This window comes from Anabas testudineus, chromosome 8 (genome assembly GCF_900324465.2).
Source record: "Anabas testudineus chromosome 8, fAnaTes1.2, whole genome shotgun sequence".
Classification (NCBI taxonomy): domain Eukaryota; kingdom Metazoa; phylum Chordata; class Actinopteri; order Anabantiformes; family Anabantidae; genus Anabas; species Anabas testudineus.
Genome location: NC_046617.1, coordinates 4,939,193 through 4,959,258, shown reverse-complemented (window position 1 = coordinate 4,959,258; position 20,066 = coordinate 4,939,193). Strand labels below are relative to the sequence as shown.

The window sequence follows — 20,066 nt, the reverse complement described above, 5'->3', positions numbered from 1 at the left end:
AACAGGTCGGATAGAGAAACAACAGAAACGTGTCAGTTCATGATTCACACAAGTGCAGCTACATTTCAGTCAGAATACTCAATGCACTATGCACTGCCTCAGAAGAAACTCTTTATAATCTTCCAGCCACTGCCTCTATCATCACATGAGGATTTTCTGTAGTGATGTTACCACTACACTAACCAGCTGCTTTCAAATTAAATCAAATTAAAAAAAGAAAAACAGAAAGAAAACCATCAACTCAAAGTGTTGAACTCCACTTTGTTGCTTAGAATCCATCTTAGAAAACAACAACATTAATAATTATACCTCATAATTGTATTTAAAGAGTTGCTGCACTTACTTATAATTTAAAAAGCAATGTGCATATTCCACTACAGCTATACTTTAAATCAGAAACTAAAATAATATTATAAGTCTATAAAAGCTGATGAAATACTAACAATCTTTTTGTCTATCAGTGTCTTGTTGTGTCTCTTTGTTTCATCAAAAAGACATTTTCCCTTCAGAACGTCTCGTGTTTTCATGTATTGCGTTTACTTTTACTGCTGATAATTCATTTACATAAAGCTAATACTTACACTGCTCATAAATTAACTACAGTTCTCTACATTACAGTAAGCTGATACTCAGAGGTGGTAAGTAACTAAGTACAATACTGAGATACTTTACTGGAGTATTTTCATGGATGTTACTCCACTACATTAGAATCACCACTACATTTATTTGAACCATGTGTACTATTACTTACTATTACTAAAGAGAGGACACTTAGAAACGTCCTAGATAGATGGATAGATGGATATTAGATAGATAGATAGATAGATAGATAGATAGATAGATAGATAGATAGATAGATAGATAGATAGATAGATAGATAGATATTAGATAGATAGATAGATAGATAGATAGATAGATAGATATTAGATAGATAGATAGATAGATAGATAGATAGATAGATAGATAGATAGATAGATGGATATTAGATAGATAGATAGATAGATAGATAGATAGATAGATAGATAGATAGATAGATAGATAGATAGATAGATAGATAGATAGATAGAACCTCTTAGATTGAATGTGTGTGAACATGGTCTCTGATTTAATGCTGCTTACAGTCCCTAGGTGGCGCTGTTTAATCTTTGTCTTAGTTCACATGCAGCTTTTGAGTTCTCACTTTGCAGAAGGATGAGTTCATGGACCTACTGTCAGTGGGAATATCATTCGAGTACAATGACATCAGTGTTTTCTCTATAATGACTGCTGCTTAATTTAACAGGATCATATTAGATAATATTCTATGTCACTTACTTACAAGTTACTATAATTCATTTTCTTTTTTACTCTCTCTGTCAGTCTCTGTTTCAGCTTTAGTTAAAACACTAAATATGAATTAACCATGTATAGAAGAGAACCACTAGAATTAGACACAGACAAGTTCAACATCAACAGAAATCAGGACAGATTTGATATCTGCAAACCATGCACCACAGGTAACAACAGGTGGCTGGAAACAAGTCAGGACAGAGATGACGACCACAGTGTGAATTCATATGAACTGTCCATTGATGTCAATCAGTGTTGAAAAGCAGCACTGCTGGTAGAAACAAGTGGTCATGTCTGAGAAGATGAACCATCACTACATGAAGCTGGTAATACTCATGTACTATTACTTTGATACTGTTATTACATGAATCTGAATTACAGGTGTTGTTAAACATCTGTATTTAAGCAGATTTACGTACGTCTATACGTAGTGTCACAACGTTTCAAAATAAAATACTGGCCTTTTTCTAACACTACATTGGGCTGACAGTCACACTCAAACGGAGACATAAAATATGTAAATGCTAAAATACAATAAATTAAATAAATTAAAATAATGCATAATAAGCTAAATAAACAGTGGTTACCAGCATTTTGTTTTTAGTGATCCCTTCCAGTAAAGAAATAAATGAAACAGTGAGGGGCACTGTTGTACTTTACTTTATGGAGGTGAAAATCATCCTGTACTTATACTACATAAAACTGATTACACTTGTGTACTTTAACTTTGATATTATAAGAAGATGAAGTTAGTAAGTGGTAACTACTGTTCAAATGTTTGAGGTTGCTTAATAAACGTCCTTGTTTCCTTTTTCGCCATGAAAAAGATTTATGATAAGAGTTTGATTAAGAAATTTAACAAAATGTATGTAAGAAATACCATCACTGAGAAACATAATGATTTAAATCTGAATAGTAACTGTGTTCTTCAAACCTGGAACTGCACCAATACTGGCAACAATGATGAATACAGATTTATACCATAATACTTTGAATGAGTTAGAAATAAGAAATAACAATGTGCTTTGTTTTTTTCTAGTGCTTTAATATGTAATAGTAGTAATAGTAATGAAACAGGGATTTACAGCCTTGTGATGTGTAAAATAACAATTACCAATATAACCCAGTGGATGTTGGACAGATGGCATCAAACACTCCTCCAGCATCTTTTCATTTCATCTGTGTGTCACTAATGTTTTTTCTTTGTAATCCAAACACCTGAATGTGAAATTCTCCTGTCCATAACATTTCTTTCCCATGTGTCCAGTGTCTGTTCATTTATTCATCGTTTTCTTTCTCTTGGCCAGTTGTGGCTTTGTAATTACACGTCTCAACACATTGCCAGCATCTCAGACCTGCCTCTTCGCTCTACACAATAATAATAAAAAAATAAAAAATAAAGCTGCCAGTTGAGGACCTGTGCGATGTCTGTTTGTCAAACTAGACGCTCTAATGTCTTTGTCCTCTTGTTCAGTTGCCTCCCACCCCTCTGTCTGTTCTGGTTAGAGCCAGTCTGAGCTGTTCTGAAAACATTGTATTAAATGGTAATCCTTTATTTAATTTTAATTTTAATTTGGGAAAACCAGCTGTTATAGTTATTACTCAAAATAAAAATGAATGATACTCTGATTGTTAGACTCTTATCAGTCTAACAACGTTTTAATGGACCAAAAATTGTATTGATATATAAGGAAATACTGCATATAAGCGTCCCCAAACATTTGAACGGTAGAGTAATAATCAGATTTTGATGCTTGGGTCAAATGTTGCTCAGTTTAATTGAACTGAGAGTGAAAATACCCCTGGCCATCAAAGCTGTGTCCCGTCAGTACTGAACTTCTTTTATTCTCTTTTCTCTCTGAGTCACGGATGATTTCTGCAATGAACAAAACATGTTTTCAACAAAGACGACACTCCTCACATTTCCAGACAGCATCAACTCTCCCACAACTGGTGCGGTGAGAATAATAATAATAAGACACAAAAACACATCAGCTTCCTGTTGTACTCACAGATTGCTGCTGCTCTCGTCCTTCCTCTCTGACTGTGCTGCTGCTGCGGTCCGATGAAGTGCGGATCTGAGCTTTTCTCCTGCTTCCAGCAGCTGCTTTATATCCTATATCCCAGGTTTCTGGTTGTTTCTAGAAGTTTTACGCAAACGCACCAGTCAAGTCAAAGTCCATGGCTGGGAGTAGCGTCCTTTAATTCCTTCAAAATAAAGGTGTTTCCGTCTGACTATCGTGTAGAAACACTTGCGAATGAACGCGTGTTTATCTTATTTTGAAGGTGAACAAAGCCAATTCCGGTTATGATCTGAAGAAAACCGGAACCTTAACGCTTGTAGGCAAACTGAACTGACCAATCAGAGCCGGGTGCGCATCCTTTTTTTTTGATGGTCTATTGAAGTGGGTTTTCTGCCCCACAACAGAAACTTCTAGAACTATGAGTTTTTCAGTGGCACAGCAAAAACTTTTAGTTTTTAACTTCACTTTTAAAAGCAAAAAGCGTTAATATGATTCCCTTTTACACCTGTGCCATTGGCTTGAAAATAAATATCATAACTGTATGTTTTCATTTAACAATGCATTCTATCTACTCAGAGATTTACATCCTGTCCGGTTCAATACTGATATATTATAAAGTTGTTAACACCTTCATGTATAAAGTGTATCCAGACTGAGGCAGAGATCAAAGACTAAGACTATGTTAGGACTCAAAGTTATAGGCCTGGCTCAGAGGTTATGAGACAATGTACATAAAATACAACTTCCTATCAGCTTTTGATTCTGAACTGGAGACACTGCTGCTATAATTACATGTAGTATCTTAATCACTTGGTAAAAACACGGCCACATTATTATTACTGTTAATACAATATTGTCTAAATACTGTCTAATGTTCTAGTAAATTCCACAAACAACTCTGCAATCAGTACTACAGTTGTAGTTGTTTTGTCCATGTCTTTACTTGCAGTGGCTCTGTCATTCATATGTTTTATTTTGAAGTCCTGTTTAATGACATCATTTCTGCTTTTAGCTGTGCTCTAACACTAGAGATGATACTTGAATGAGCTCATCCTCCAACATTAAAGAAATGATATATTATTAGTATGATTAATTTAAGTAATTGTAATTGCACAGATACTGTCAATAATAATTAATACAGATTTGTACCATAAAACCTTTAATTTGGTGGTAACAATAAAAAATAATGTGCACCGTTTTATTCTAGTGGTGATTATGTATATGAATGTATATATTTTTCTTTTGGGGTTTAGATGCAATTTAAAGTTAAATTAAAAATGGATAATTATATTTTTTGGAATCCTTTAAAATAAAGACATTAAAAACTGTATGTGGCATGGGAATTTCCTTCTGAACAATTTGGATGATGTAGTCCCCAATATTAATACAAAAATCGTACTGCAAGCATTAAAACTAGAAAAATAAAACGCAAAATGTGATTAAACTTTCAACTTTATTGAAATTTCCAGCATATAGAGGATGAAAATATTTTTAACATATTTTAAGATTTCAGACATTGTACATCAAACAAACAAACAAATAAACAAACAGGCATCTGATGTATAAAGTAACAAGTCATAATGCAGTCTAAGTGAAAAAGGTATCAGTACAGAACAAGTATAAACTGCATCTTTAGGACGTAACAATCACATATAAATGGTCAAATGTATCAAGTTTCATGTTTATTTCAAACAGTCTCAGTGATGAAACTAGATCTAAAAGTATTAACTGTATTTACAGGGAACATATATAAAAATAAAACTCATAAACATGAGTCATACAGGGCAGTTACAGCTGAATGTCAGTACAGTACCAGTAATCAAACAGTCCACACCAGGGGCCACTTTAGTCCACCTCCTCAATAGTGGGCCCCTGGGAGCCGGCCCGTGCCTGCTCTCTACAGCTGCCAGTGGGCATTTCTCCCTGATACAACTTGCTGATGATGGGGTTACAAACTTTCTCCAGCTCTTTCTGCTGGTGTTGGTACTCCTCTTTATCAGCCAGCTGGTTGTTCTCCAGCCAGGTGATGGTCTCATCACACTTCTCAATCAGCTTCTTCTTGTCCTCCTCACTAATTTTGCCCTTCAGCTTCTCATCCTGGACGCTGCTCTTGATGTTGAAGGCGTAGGACTCCAGGGAGTTCTTGGCAGCGATTTTGTCCCTCTGCTGCTCGTCCTCAGCTTTGTATTTTTCAGCATCCTGCACCATCTTCTCGATGTCTTCTTTGCTCAGTCGCCCCTTATCGTTGGTGATGGTGATCTTGTTCTCTTTGCCGGTGCTCTTGTCCACCGCAGACACGTTCAGAATGCCGTTGGCGTCGATGTCGAAGGTGACCTCGATCTGCGGGACTCCTCGCGGTGCAGGTGGGATTCCTGTCAGCTCAAACTTGCCCAGCAGGTTGTTGTCCTTGGTCATGGCTCTTTCCCCTTCGTAGACCTGGATGAGGACCCCGGGCTGGTTGTCAGAGTAGGTGCTGAACACCTGGGTTTGTTTAGTGGGGATGGTGGTGTTGCGCTTGATCAGGGGTGTCATGACCCCTCCGGCTGTCTCGATACCCAGGGACAGAGGTGCCACGTCCAGGAGCAGCAGGTCCTGAACGTTGCCTGAGGTATCCCCTGTGAGAATGGCGGCCTGGACAGCAGCACCGTAAGCCACCGCCTCATCTGGGTTGATGCTCTTGTTCAGCTCTCGGCCGTTGAAGAAATCCTGCAGGAGTTTCTGGATTTTGGGGATTCTGGTGGAGCCTCCCACCAGGACGATATCTTGTATCTGTCCCTTGTCCATTTTGGCGTCTCGCAGGGCTTTCTCCACTGGCTCTAATGTTCCCCTGAACAGGTCGGAGCACAGCTCCTCAAATCGAGCTCTGGTGATGGAGGTGTAGAAGTCGATGCCCTCGTACAGAGAGTCGATCTCAATGCTGGCCTGGGAGCTGGAGGACAGGGTCCTCTTGGCCCTCTCACAAGCTGTGCGCAGCCTCCTCAAGGCTCTCTTGTTCTGGCTGATGTCCTTCTTGTGTTTCCTCTTGAACTCCTCCACAAAGTGGTTGACCATGCGGTTGTCAAAGTCTTCTCCACCCAGGTGAGTGTCTCCAGCTGTGGCTTTGACCTCAAAGATACCGTCTTCAATGGTCAGGATGGACACGTCGAAGGTGCCTCCACCCAGGTCAAAGATCAGGACGTTACGCTCTCCTGACTTGCCTTTGTCCAGACCGTACGCGATGGCAGCTGCCGTGGGCTCGTTGATGATCCTCAGGACGTTGAGTCCTGCGATGACTCCTGCGTCTTTGGTGGCCTGTCGCTGGGAATCGTTGAAGTACGCTGGGACTGTGATGACGGCGCTGGACACCTTGTGGCCCAGGTACGCCTCGGCGATCTCTTTCATCTTCACCAGGACCATGGAGGAAATCTCCTCAGGGTTGAAGGCTTTGTTCTCCCCTTTGTACTCCACCTGAATTTTAGGCCTCCCTTCATCTGACACCACCTTGAAGGGCCAGTGCTTCATGTCAGCCTGCACCACTGCATCATCGAACTTTCTTCCAATCAGTCTCTTGGCATCAAACACGGTGTTGGTGGGGTTCAAAGCCACCTGGTTCTTAGCTGAGTCCCCAATGAGCCTCTCTGTGTCAGTGAACGCCACATAGCTGGGGGTGGTCCTGTTACCCTGGTCGTTGGCGATGATTTCTACTTTCCCGTGCTGGAAAACCCCCACACAGGAGTAGGTGGTGCCCAGGTCAATGCCGATGGCTACACCTTTAGCTGCAGACATTTTCACTGGAGATGGTCGCCTGTCAAACAGTGAACCTATATTGTAGAAACAATCAAACTAAACATTAGCATGTGAATACACCAGTACTCAGTAGTCTGATATTCACATTTAAAAATCACAAAATATATTGTTTGGTTTAAGTAAATTTACAATCAAGACACCAGAAATGTGAGATGTTCTTCTGAAAAATGTTTAAATGTTTCTAGGTATTTTCCCCTTTAATTACTACACAATAAACACCATCTTCATATAGTTAATAAAAACATCAAAATTAGAATGAAAATTTACTTTTTCTTCTCACATATAGGCAGAGCAAATTACTCTGTTGAGCACATTTAATTACAAATAAACCCAATATTTTTCAATGTATAAACTAACAAACACACCAAAATAAGACAATCAAATTATAAGGGTTGAACTTACAGTTTGGTGTCCAGTGCTCTGAGTGATGAAGAGGATGAATCTGCTGCTTCCTCTCTGGATCTTCTTGTTCTCCGCTCTGATCTGTTTCTGTCTCTGTCTCTGCTCCGAGCTGCAGCTTTATATCTCTGAAGTTCACTTTCTGGCTGCTTCTAGACGCTTCACACCGTCAAGGTAGCCTCATTGTAAGACAGCACTTCCGGCTCGTTTTTTAAAAATAAAATGCCTCTTAATAAATATTAAGTACAAATCAATTACCTTGAGCGCTCATTTATGTTATTTTGAAGGGACAACATATCTGTTCCGGTATGTTTGTGTCAGTTTCTACCTACTCAGCTGTTCCACTAAACACCAGCCAGTGGCAGCAGAGAGCGCAGCTTTCGTAACCGGATGAATCAGAGGAAACTTCTGGAGCGAGTCCGAAGTTTCTAGAGCACTTGAGAAAAACCCAGAAGAAATGATCTACTCTTTGTTTGTGTGAGTGATTCATAGATCAGTGTCATTTACTGTGTTTATTCACAAGCTACAAAGTTCACCTCACAGAAAAAATGAAATATAATAGAAATAGACATTTAGAAATGATGTTTGTTTACTATAGTAGTCTGACCTGGTTTCTAAAGGTGATTATATATCATCCTGTTTTTGGCCTATTAAAAGGGAATTAGAATTTGATTTAAGAAAATACTTTATTGTATTTATCATACATACAATTTCATTACTCAGTGCCATGAAACATTTACAATGTTTTAAAATATATTTGAATGATTTTCTCTCAAAAGAGTCTCTTCTTCTTTGTCTTTCCTTGAATATGTTTTATGTTTATTGTGAAGTTCATTGCATCACATATTTCTGTATGACCTGTGCTACAGAAATATTATTGTAATATAATCTGAAATTATTTTTGTTTTTTGTTAAGGCATGGGTTTGGATTTATGTCAATGGACAGGGTGGAAAACAAACAAACAAACAAACAACAACAAAAACCACTACACATGACACAAAAATCTGTGTAAATTTACAAGTATTTGTTAAAAATCACCCAAGAGGCAGAAATGATGTTGAAACATTTTGTATTATTTGTATTGTCATTTACAGTTAAAGTGGCTTTCCTCAGTTGATGTGAGGGCACTTGTTTAACTTGTTTAACATCCTATTTCTGTTGTGCATATTTCATTCAATACTTCAAAACAATGTGCTTCACAGAATATGCAAACTACACAACCTGCAAAAGAAACATAACCAGAAAGACAACAAAGGGCTGCTCCTCACTGTAAATACTGTATATTTAACTTGGCACCTTAGACTGGGCCGTCTGTCGCTGCAGGTGTTGTTATAGAGGACATCAGAGTCCACTCGAACTATAAATGACTGATTGTAGCACGAACATGGAGTTTTCTACTATGAACATGTTGAGTGTTAGCTAATCAATCAGTCTCTCCACTACTGTTTCCCTTTTGAATTTCTGAATTGCAGGACATTACTTTGCTTTGAGACTTTCCACTAAATGTTGCTCACTTTATGTGGAAACTGTAAAGACTGAAGACTTCATTGTTTTAAAAGAAGATAAGAGCATTATCTTCTTTTTGCTTTTCTTCCCTTTATTTTTATTTGTTATGTTTATTTTATTTCTTATTATTTTCCTTTTTTTTTTCTTACATTTTGGGAATTTCATCAGTCTAAACTAAAATCACTAAGGTCATTTACATATTTTACCCAGTAACACACATTTTGGACAAGCATCTATGAGACAAAAGTAAAGATTGATAAGTTTTCAAGATAAGTTTTCATTTTGATATTGAAGCATATAGTTGTTTTTCTGAATCTTAGCATTTTTATCTGGAATATTTTGCCACTGTGGTTCTTCCCATGAAGACTGTGATGCTGAAAAACTTCACTTAATTCAATCATCAAGCTCTGCAAAGCAGCTGTAGTGGCATGAAGATGTGCTTTATTGTAAATTCCAGTAGTTCCTTCTGTCATACTGTAGAGAGGTCATCAGCAGCTTATATATTATTTTTTATATTGAACTGACATATTTTCTACACTTAAACAATTTATCCAGAGCAACTTCCATTACTTTTGTTTTGAGTGCTCACATCTGATATGAATTGAACAAAGTATTTGTGTTAGAACTTCAAGGCAGAGATGAAATAGATGAAAACTACATTAACAAACTATACAACAAACAGTGAGAAAAACATGTGAATATGAAACATAAAGTCACAGCTGTAATTTAAACCACAGAAATCAACACAATGCAGAAATTAAAAAATATTTACATAGGATGACTAACGGTTGCCATCTCTACAAATTACACTACACGTTTGTAACAGGAGACCAAACGTATCAACATAAGGAGGGTAATTACAGTTTACCATCGCAGTGATAGAACAGTCCACACCAGGGGCCACTCTGCAAATGGCACTGCTAGTTTTGTGGTTCATAATCAATGAACCATTTGTTCTTTAATTTTACAGTGTACAAGCAAGTGTTTGAATTGTCAGTGGGTTTAAATAAGCTCATATCATTTACCCTTTTTTTGTAATTGCTAACACACATTTACTGAACCTGGGTTTCAGTTGATCTTCATCATCACCTTCTCATTCCAGAAGTCTTCTCGTGCGAATGTGATAATGTGTTCTCATTGGTTTCACACATTTTTAACATTTCCATTCAAAACAGTTCACGCACATGTCATACAAAAGTCCTCTACTTATATCTTACTCCAATTATTTGATGCAGTGCACTACAGTAAATATTGGGTATAATTTGTTTGTTCATTGCAGAAAGAAAACAGTACAAACCCTGTGCAGTGACGAATGTTCAAATTTGTGTAGTCCAGATGGATCTAGAGTAGTCTAGAGTATCTGAACATGTCAACTTGAGTGCAGTATTTTGTTGTTCAATGGGTAACGACTGAATGAGAAAAATTGAAAGATATGCAAAAATTATTCAAAATGCATTTTCAACTTAGCTAATATGAAAACATATGAGATGAAACCAAAGACTTATTTACTTATCATCTTTATTGCAAAGTCCAGCAATGCAACAATATAAAAATACATGAAGACATTGTCAATTATCAAGTTGTCTCAAATATAAGGCTTAAACAGAAGAGTGTGTGCAAACATGACAAAATGTCAGTACAGTCCCAGTGATCAAACAGTCCACACCAGGGGCCACTTTAGTCCACCTCCTCAATAGTGGGCCCCTGGGAGCCGGCCCGTGCCTGCTCTCTACAGCTGCCAGTGGGCATTTCTCCCTGATACAACTTGCTGATGATGGGGTTACACACTTTCTCCAGCTCTTTCTGCTGGTGTTGGTACTCCTCTTTATCAGCCAGCTGGTTGTTCTCCAGCCAGGTGATGGTCTCATCACACTTCTCAATCAGCTTCTTCTTGTCCTCCTCACTAATTTTGTCCTTCAGCTTCTCATCCTGGACGCTGCTCTTGATGTTGAAGGCGTAGGACTCCAGGGAGTTCTTGGCAGCGATTTTGTCCCTCTGCTGCTCGTCCTCAGCTTTGTATTTTTCAGCATCCTGCACCATCTTCTCGATGTCTTCTTTGCTCAGTCGCCCCTTATCGTTGGTGATGGTGATCTTGTTCTCTTTGCCGGTGCTCTTGTCCACCGCAGACACGTTCAGAATGCCGTTGGCGTCGATGTCGAAGGTGACCTCGATCTGTGGGACTCCTCGCGGTGCAGGTGGGATTCCTGTCAGCTCAAACTTGCCCAGCAGGTTGTTGTCCTTGGTCATGGCTCTTTCCCCTTCGTAGACCTGGATGAGGACCCCGGGCTGGTTGTCAGAGTAGGTGCTGAACACCTGGGTTTGTTTGGTGGGGATGGTGGTGTTGCGCTTGATCAGGGGCGTCATGACTCCTCCGGCTGTCTCGATACCCAGGGACAGAGGCGCCACGTCCAGGAGCAGCAGGTCCTGAACGTTCCCCGAGGTATCCCCTGTGAGAATGGCGGCCTGGACAGCAGCACCGTAAGCCACCGCCTCATCTGGGTTGATGCTCTTGTTCAGCTCTCTGCCGTTGAAGAAATCCTGCAGGAGTTTCTGGATTTTAGGGATTCTGGTGGAGCCTCCCACCAGGACGATATCTTGGATCTGTCCCTTGTCCATTTTGGCGTCTCGCAGGGCTTTCTCCACTGGCTCTAATGTTCCCCTGAATAGGTCGGAGCACAGCTCCTCAAAGCGAGCTCTGGTGATGGAGGTGTAGAAGTCGATGCCCTCGTACAGAGAGTCGATCTCAATGCTGGCCTGGGAGCTGGAGGACAGGGTCCTCTTGGCCCTCTCACAAGCTGTGCGCAGCCTCCTCAAGGCTCTCTTGTTCTGGCTGATGTCCTTCTTGTGTTTCCTCTTGAACTCCTCCACAAAGTGGTTGACCATGCGGTTGTCAAAGTCTTCTCCACCCAGGTGAGTGTCTCCAGCTGTGGCTTTGACCTCAAAGATACCGTCTTCAATGGTCAGGATGGACACGTCGAAGGTGCCTCCACCCAGGTCAAAGATCAGGACGTTACGCTCTCCTGACTTGCCTTTGTCCAGACCGTACGCGATGGCAGCTGCCGTGGGCTCGTTGATGATCCTCAGGACGTTGAGTCCTGCGATGACTCCTGCGTCTTTGGTGGCCTGTCGCTGGGAATCGTTGAAGTACGCTGGGACTGTGATGACGGCGCTGGACACCTTGTGGCCCAGGTACGCCTCGGCGATCTCTTTCATCTTCACCAGGACCATGGAGGAAATCTCCTCAGGGTTGAAGGCTTTGTTCTCCCCTTTGTACTCCACCTGAATTTTAGGCCTCCCTTCATCTGACACCACCTTGAAGGGCCAGTGCTTCATGTCAGCCTGCACCACTGCATCATCGAACTTTCTTCCAATCAGTCTCTTGGCATCAAACACGGTGTTGGTGGGGTTCAAAGCCACCTGGTTCTTAGCTGAGTCCCCAATGAGCCTCTCTGTGTCAGTGAACGCCACATAACTGGGGGTGGTCCTGTTACCCTGGTCGTTGGCGATGATTTCTACTTTCCCGTGCTGGAAAACCCCCACACAGGAGTAGGTGGTGCCCAGGTCGATGCCGATGGCTACACCTTTAGCTGCAGACATTTTCACTGGAGATGGTCGCCTGTCAAACAGTGAACCTATATTGTAGAAACAATCAAACTAAACATTAGCATGTGAATACACCAGTACTCAGTAGTCTGATATTCACATTTAAAAATCACAAAATATATTGTTTGGTTTAAGTAAATTTACAATCAAGACACCAGAAATGTGAGATGTGCTTCTGAAAAATGTTTAAATGTTTCTAGGTATTTTCCCCTTTAATTACTACACAATAAACACCATCTTCATACAGTTAATAAAAACATCAAAATTAGAATGAAAATTAACTTTTTCTTCTCACATAAAGGCAGAGCAAATTACTCTGTTGAGCACATTTAATTACAAATAAACCCAATATTTTTCAATGTATAAACTAACAAACACACCAAAATAAGACAATCAAATCATAAGGATTGAACTTACAGTTTGGTGTCCAGTTCTCTGAGTGATGAAGAGGATGAATCTGCTGCTTCCTCTCTGGATCTTCTTGTTCTCCGCTCTGATCTGTTTCTGTCTCTGTCTCTGCTCCGAGCTGCAGCTTTATATCTCTGAAGTTCACTTTCTGGCTGCTTCTAGACGCTTCACACCGTCAAGGTAGCCTCATTGTAAGACAGCACTTCCGGCTCGTTTTTTAAAAATAAAATGCCTCTTAATAAATATTAAGTACAAGTCAATTACCTTGAGCGCTCATTTATGTTATTTTGAAGGGACAACATATCTGTTCCGGTATGTTTGTGTCAGTTTCTACCTACTCAGCTGTTCCACTAAACACCAGCCAGTGGCAGCAGAGAGCGCAGCTTTCGTAACCGGATGAATCAGAGGAAACTTCTGGAGCGAGTCCGAAGTTTCTAGAGCACTTGAGAAAAACCCAGAAGAAATGATCTACTCTTTGTTTGTGTGAGTGATTCATAGATCAGTGTCATTCACTGTGTTTATTCACAAGCTACAAAGTTCACCTCACAGAAAAATGAAATATAACATAAATAGACATTTAGAAATGATGTTTTTTTACTACAATAGTCTGACCTGGTTTGTAAAGGTGATTATATATCATCCTGTTTTTGGCCTATTAAAAGGGAATTAGAATTTGATTTAAGAAAATACTTTATTGTATTTATCATACATACAATTTCATTACTCAGTGCCATGAAACATTTACAATGTTTTAAAATATATTTGAATGATTTTCTCTCAGAAGAGTCTCTTCTCTTTGTCTTTCCTTGAATATGTTTTATGTTTATTGTGAAGTTCATTGCATCACATATTTCTGTATGACCTGTGCTACAGAAATATTATTGTAATATAATCTGAAATTATTTTTGTTTTTTGTTAAGGCATGGGTTTGGATTTATGTCAATGGACAGGGTGGAAAACAAACAAACAAACAACAACAAAAACCACTACACATGACACAAAAATCTGTGTAAATTTACAAGTATTTGTTAAAAATCACCCAAGAGGCAGAAATGATGTTGAAACATTTTGTATTATTTGTATTGTCATTTACAGTTAAAGTGGCTTTCCTCAGTTGATGTGAGGGCACTTGTTTAACTTGTTTAACATCCTATTTCTATTGTGCATCTCATTCAATACTTCAAAACAATGTGCTTCACAGAATATGCAAACTACACAACCTGCAAAAGAAACATAACCAGAAAGACAACACAGGGCTGCTCTTCACTGTAAATATATTTAACTTGGCACCTTAGACTGGGCCGTCTGTCGCTGCAGGTGTTGTTATAGAGGACATCAGAGTCCACTCGAACTATAAATGACTGATTGTAGCATGAACATGGAGTTTTCTACTATGAACATGTTGAGTGTTAGCTAATCAATCAGTCTCTCCACTACTGTTTCCCTTTTGAATTTCTGAATTGCAGGACATTACTTTGCTTTGAGACTTTCCACTAAATGTTGCTCACTTTATGTGGAAACTGTAAAGACTGAAGACTTCATTGTTTTAAGAGAAGATAAGAGCATTATCTTCTTTTTGCTTTTCTTCCCTTTATTTTTATGTTATGTTTATTTTATTTCTTATTGTTTTTCCTTTTTTTTCTTACATTTTGGGAATTTCATCAGTCTAAACTAAAATCACTAAGGTCATTTACATATTTTACCCAGTAACACACATTTTGGACAAGCATCTATGAGACAAAAGTAAAGATTGATAAGTTTTCAACATAAGTTTTCATTTTGATATTGAAGCATATAGTTGTTTTTCTGAATCTTAGCATTTTTATCTGGAATATTTTGCCACTGTGGTTCTTCCCATGAAGACTGTGATGCTGAAAAACTTCACTTAATTCAATCATCAAGCTCTGCAAAGCAGCTGTAGTGGCATGAAGATGTGCTTTGTTGTAAATTCCAGTAGTTCCTTCTGTCATACTGTAGAGAGGTCATCAGCAGCTTATATATTATTTTTTATATTGAACTGACATATTTTCTACACTTAAACAATTTAGCCAGAGCAACTTCCATTACTTTTGTTTTGAGTGCTCACATCTGATATGAATTGAACAAAGTATTTGTGTTAGAACTTCAAGGCAGAGATGAAATAGATGAAAACTACATTAACAAACTATACAACAAACAGTGAGAAAAACATGTGAATATGAGACATAAAGTCACAGCTGTAATTTAAACCACAGAAATCAACACAATGCAGAAATTAAAAAATATTTACATAGGATGACTAACGGTTGCCATCTCTACAAATTACAGTACATGTTTGTAACAGGAGACCAAACGTATCAACATAAGGAGGGTAATTACAGTTTACCATCGCAGTGATAGAACAGTCCACACCAGGGGCCACTCTGCAAATGGCACTGCTAGTTTTGTGGTTAATAATCAATGAACCATTTGTTCTTTAATTTTACAGTGTACAAGCAAGTGTTTGAATTATCAGTGGGTTTAAATAAGCTCATATCATTTACCCTTTTTTGTAATTGCTAACACACATTTACTGAACCTGGGTTTCACTTGATCTTCATCATCACCTTCTCATTCCAGAAGTCTTCTCGTGCGAATGTGGTAATGTGTTCTCATTGGTTTCACACATTTTTAACATTTCCATTCAAAACAGTTCACGCACATGTCATACAAAAGTCCTCTACTTATATCTTACTCCAATTATTTGATGCAGTGCACTACAGTAAATATTGGGTATAATTTGTTTGTTCATTGCAGAAAGAAAACAGTACAAACCCTGTGCAGTGACGAATGTTCAAATTTGTGTAGTCCAGATGGATCTAGAGTAGTCTAGAGTATCTGAACATGTCAACTTGAGTGCAGTATTTTGTTGTTCAATGGGTAACGACTGAATGAGAAAAATTGTAAGATATGCAAAAATTATTCAAAATGCATATTAATGAAAACATTTGAGATGAAACCAAAGACTTATTTACTTATCATCTTTATTGCAAAGTCCAGCAATGCAACAATATAAAAATACATGAAGACATTGTCAATTATCAAGTTGTCTCAAATATAAGGCTTAAACAGAAGAGTGTGTGCAAACATGTCAGTACAGTCCCAGTGATCAAACAGTCCACACCAGGGGCCACTTTAGTCCACCTCCTCAATAGTGGGCCCCTGGGAGCCGGCCCGTGCCTGCTCTCTACAGCTGCCAGTGGGCATTTCTCCCTGATACAACTTGCTGATGATGGGGTTACACACTTTCTCCAGCTCTTTCTGCTGGTGTTGGTACTCCTCTTTATCAGCCAGCTGGTTGTTCTCCAGCCAGGTGATGGTCTCATCACACTTCTCAATCAGCTTCTTCTTGTCCTCCTCACTAATTTTGTCCTTCAGCTTCTCATCCTGGACGCTGCTCTTGATGTTGAAGGCGTAGGACTCCAGGGAGTTCTTGGCAGCGATTTTGTCCCTCTGCTGCTCGTCCTCAGCTTTGTATTTTTCAGCATCCTGCACCATCTTCTCGATGTCTTCTTTGCTCAGTCGCCCCTTATCGTTGGTGATGGTGATCTTGTTCTCTTTGCCGGTGCTCTTGTCCACCGCAGACACGTTCAGAATGCCGTTGGCGTCGATGTCGAAGGTGACCTCGATCTGCGGGACTCCTCGTGGTGCAGGTGGGATTCCTGTCAGCTCAAACTTTCCCAGCAGGTTGTTGTCCTTGGTCATGGCTCTCTCCCCTTCGTAGACCTGGATGAGGACCCCGGGCTGGTTGTCAGAGTAGGTGCTGAACACCTGGGTTTGTTTGGTGGGGATGGTGGTGTTGCGCTTGATCAGGGGCGTCATGACCCCTCCGGCTGTCTCGATACCCAGGGACAGAGGTGGACATTATATAGATTTACAGCATTCTGTGAAACACTGAGTACTGGTGTATTCACATGCTAATGTTTAGTTTGTTTGTTTCTACAATATAGGTTCACTGTTTGACAGGCGACCATCTCCAGTGAAAATGTCTGCAGCTAAAGGTGTAGCCATCGGCATCGACCTGGGCACCACCTACTCCTGTGTGGGGGTTTTCCAGCACGGGAAAGTAGAGATCATCGCCAATGACCAGGGTAACAGGACCACCCCCAGCTATGTGGCGTTCACTGACACCGAGAGGCTCATTGGGGACTCAGCCAAGAACCAGGTGGCTTTGAACCCCACCAACACCGTGTTTGATGCCAAGAGACTGATTGGAAGAAAGTTCGATGATGCAGTGGTGCAGGCTGACATGAAGCACTGGCCCTTCAAGGTGGTGTCAGATGAAGGGAGGCCTAAAATTCAGGTGGAGTACAAAGGGGAGAACAAAGCCTTCAACCCTGAGGAGATTTCCTCCATGGTCCTGGTGAAGATGAAAGAGATCGCCGAGGCGTACCTGGGCCACAAGGTGTCTAGCGCCGTCATCACAGTCCCAGCGTACTTCAACGATTCCCAGCGACAGGCCACCAAAGACGCAGGAGTCATCGCAGGACTCAACGTCCTGAGGATCATCAACGAGCCCACAGCAGCGGCCATCGCGTACGGTCTGGACAAAGGCAAGTCAGGAGAGCGTAACGTCCTGATCTTTGACCTGGGTGGAGGCACCTTCGACGTGTCCATCCTGACCATTGAAGACGGTATCTTTGAGGTCAAAGCCACAGCTGGAGACACTCACCTGGGTGGAGAAGACTTTGACAACCGCATGGTCAACCACTTTGTGGAGGAGTTCAAGAGGAAACACAAGAAGGACATCAGCCAGAACAAGAGAGCCTTGAGGAGGCTGCGCACAGCTTGTGAGAGGGCCAAGAGGACCCTGTCCTCCAGCTCCCAGGCCAGCATTGAGATCGACTCTCTGTACGAGGGCATCGACTTTTACACCTCCATCACCAGAGCTCGCTTTGAGGAGCTGTGCTCCGACCTGTTCAGGGGAACATTAGAGCCAGTGGAGAAAGCCCTGCGAGACGCCAAAATGGACAAGGGACAGATCCAAGATATCGTCCTGGTGGGAGGCTCCACCAGAATCCCCAAAATCCAGAAACTCCTGCAGGATTTCTTCAACGGCAGAGAGCTGAACAAGAGCATCAACCCAGATGAGGCGGTGGCTTATGGTGCTGCTGTCCAGGCCGCCATTCTCACAGGGATACCTCGGGGAACGTTCAGGACCTGCTGCTCCTGGACGTGGCACCTCTGTCCCTGGGTATCGAGACAGCCGGAGGAGTCATGACGTCCCTGATCAAGCGCAACACCACCATCCCCACCAAACAAACCCAGGTGTTCAGCACCTACTCTGACAACCAGCCCGGGGTCCTCATCCAGGTCTACGAAGGGGAAAGAGCCATGACCAAGGACAACAACCTGCTGGGCAAGTTTGAGCTGACAGGAATCCCACCTGCACCGCGAGGAGTCCCGCAGATCGAGGTCACCTTCGACATCGACGCCAACGGCATTCTGAACGTTTCTGCGGTGGACAAGAGCACCGGCAAAGAGAACAAGATCACCATCACCAACGATAAGGGCCGACTGAGCAAAGAAGACATCGAGAAGATGGTGCAGGATGCTGAAAAATACAAAGCTGAGGACGAGCAGCAGAGGGACAAAATCGCTGCCAAGAACTCCCTGGAGTCCTACGCCTTCAACATCAAGAGCAGCGTCCAGGATGAGAAGCTGAAGGGCAAAATTAGTGAGGAGGACAAGAAGAAGCTGATTGAGAAGTGTGATGAGACCATCACCTGGCTGGAGAACAACCAGCTGGCTGATAAAGAGGAGTACCAACACCAGCAGAAAGAGCTGGAGAAAGTGTGTAACCCCATCATCAGCAAGTTGTATCAGGGAGAAATGCCCACTGGCAGCTGTAGAGAGCAGGCACGGGCCGGCTCCCAGGGGCCCACTATTGAGGAGGTGGACTAAAGTGGCCCCTGGTGTGGACTGTTTGATCACTGGTACTGTACTGACATTCAGCTGTAACTTCTCTGTATGACTCATGTTTATAGGTTTTAAAATGTGATAAATAAGATGATGACTTAAAGAATTAATGTTTACACATATTCCATGTATAAATACACTGTTTTCATCACTAATGTATGATCACTTCTGTGGTTTAAAATGCAACTGTCACTTTATGTCATGTTCAAATATCTTTCGTTTTTTTTTTTTGCACATTGAAAGTGGGGAATATTTTATAATAATTCAAAACTATTAATATATTTCAACTGTGCTGCTGGAATTTGCAATAAAGATGTACACAACTTATTTTAGTTTTATATTTGTTTTGGTATATTTTTTTCCGCCTTTCATATTATTTTGTTATGAAGTTAAGCAGGTATTTAATTACATTTATTTAATCTTAAAATTACACACAGAAGAATAAAATAAATGAACTGATTTATCATTTGTTTTAAATGTTATTCTTGTAAAATTCATTGAAGATTATGTTACCAAAAGAATTTTTATGAGACAAAGTAATCTTCTCTTTAGAACTGAAGGAGAAAATATGAAGGAAGAAATAAAGTAACCGAATTGAGAACGATTTGAAAAACTAAAGACTTGTCAATTAGTCCTATAAATCAACTAATTATTATATCTTTATTTGTACTTTTGGTAATATAGTTTATAAGAAAGTATCATACTGCATGATATGGAATATGTTATTGTTATCTAAGTTAGCTTTTCTAAAAAAAATACTCCATTTATTAATTAGTTTTGTGCGTGTGTGTGTATGTAGATACTGTTGCATGCCTTTCTGTGTATATAATAACCTGTTCGCTTTTCTGTAAAATCCCAGTTCAAAGCATTTGGATTTGCCTTTTATTTGACCATGCAGAAAAAAATTATTGCAGTCAATTTCATTTATACAGTCCAATGTCAAAAATTGTGACAGAGCATATGTCTAAAATGACTTCTAATATTTTTTGTTTACAAATTACAAAACTCACACCACCATATCAGTGAGGCACAAAATGACCATAATATGAAAAAATCAAACTACAGAAATATTT

At 40.2% G+C, this 20,066-nt stretch overlaps 3 protein-coding genes and 1 pseudogene across 3 annotated transcripts; 1 reads left to right on the top strand and 3 right to left on the bottom strand.

Moving 5' to 3' along the window:
- Positions 1–4,787: 4,787 nt before the first annotated feature.
- LOC113155385 (heat shock 70 kDa protein 1-like) lies at positions 4,788–7,663 on the bottom strand. The gene is made up of 2 exons (XM_026350084.2): positions 7,542–7,663; positions 4,788–7,153 (listed from the first exon to the last, which is right to left on the bottom strand). Exon 2 carries the CDS (start codon positions 7,116–7,118, stop codon positions 5,199–5,201), a length of 1,920 nt encoding a protein of 639 aa, XP_026205869.1. The 5' UTR covers positions 7,119–7,153; positions 7,542–7,663; the 3' UTR covers positions 4,788–5,198.
- Positions 4,788–13,187, bottom strand: LOC113155376 (heat shock 70 kDa protein 1). Its single transcript, XM_026350074.2, has 3 exons — positions 13,066–13,187; positions 10,678–12,677; positions 4,788–5,153 (listed from the first exon to the last, which is right to left on the bottom strand). Exon 2 carries the CDS (start codon positions 12,640–12,642, stop codon positions 10,723–10,725), a length of 1,920 nt encoding a protein of 639 aa, XP_026205859.1. The 5' UTR covers positions 12,643–12,677; positions 13,066–13,187; the 3' UTR covers positions 4,788–5,153; positions 10,678–10,722.
- A 2,943-nt stretch (positions 13,188–16,130) lies between these two features.
- On the bottom strand, positions 16,131–16,936 carry LOC113155404 (heat shock 70 kDa protein 1-like). Its single transcript, XM_026350105.1, has one exon. The coding sequence runs from the start codon at positions 16,894–16,896 to the stop codon at positions 16,210–16,212; it is 687 nt and encodes a 228-aa protein (XP_026205890.1). The 5' UTR covers positions 16,897–16,936; the 3' UTR covers positions 16,131–16,209.
- Positions 16,937–17,030: 94 nt separating this feature from the next.
- Positions 17,031–19,030, top strand: LOC113155393 (annotated as a pseudogene).
- The last annotated feature ends 1,036 nt before the right edge of the window (positions 19,031–20,066 follow it).

Coding starts and splice junctions, on each gene's coding strand:
- LOC113155385 (XM_026350084.2), bottom strand. CDS start 7,118: ATGTCTGCAGCTAAAGGTGTAGCCATCGGCATTGACCTGGGCACCACC.
- LOC113155376 (XM_026350074.2), bottom strand. CDS start 12,642: ATGTCTGCAGCTAAAGGTGTAGCCATCGGCATCGACCTGGGCACCACC.
- LOC113155404 (XM_026350105.1), bottom strand. CDS start 16,896: ATGACGCCCCTGATCAAGCGCAACACCACCATCCCCACCAAACAAACC.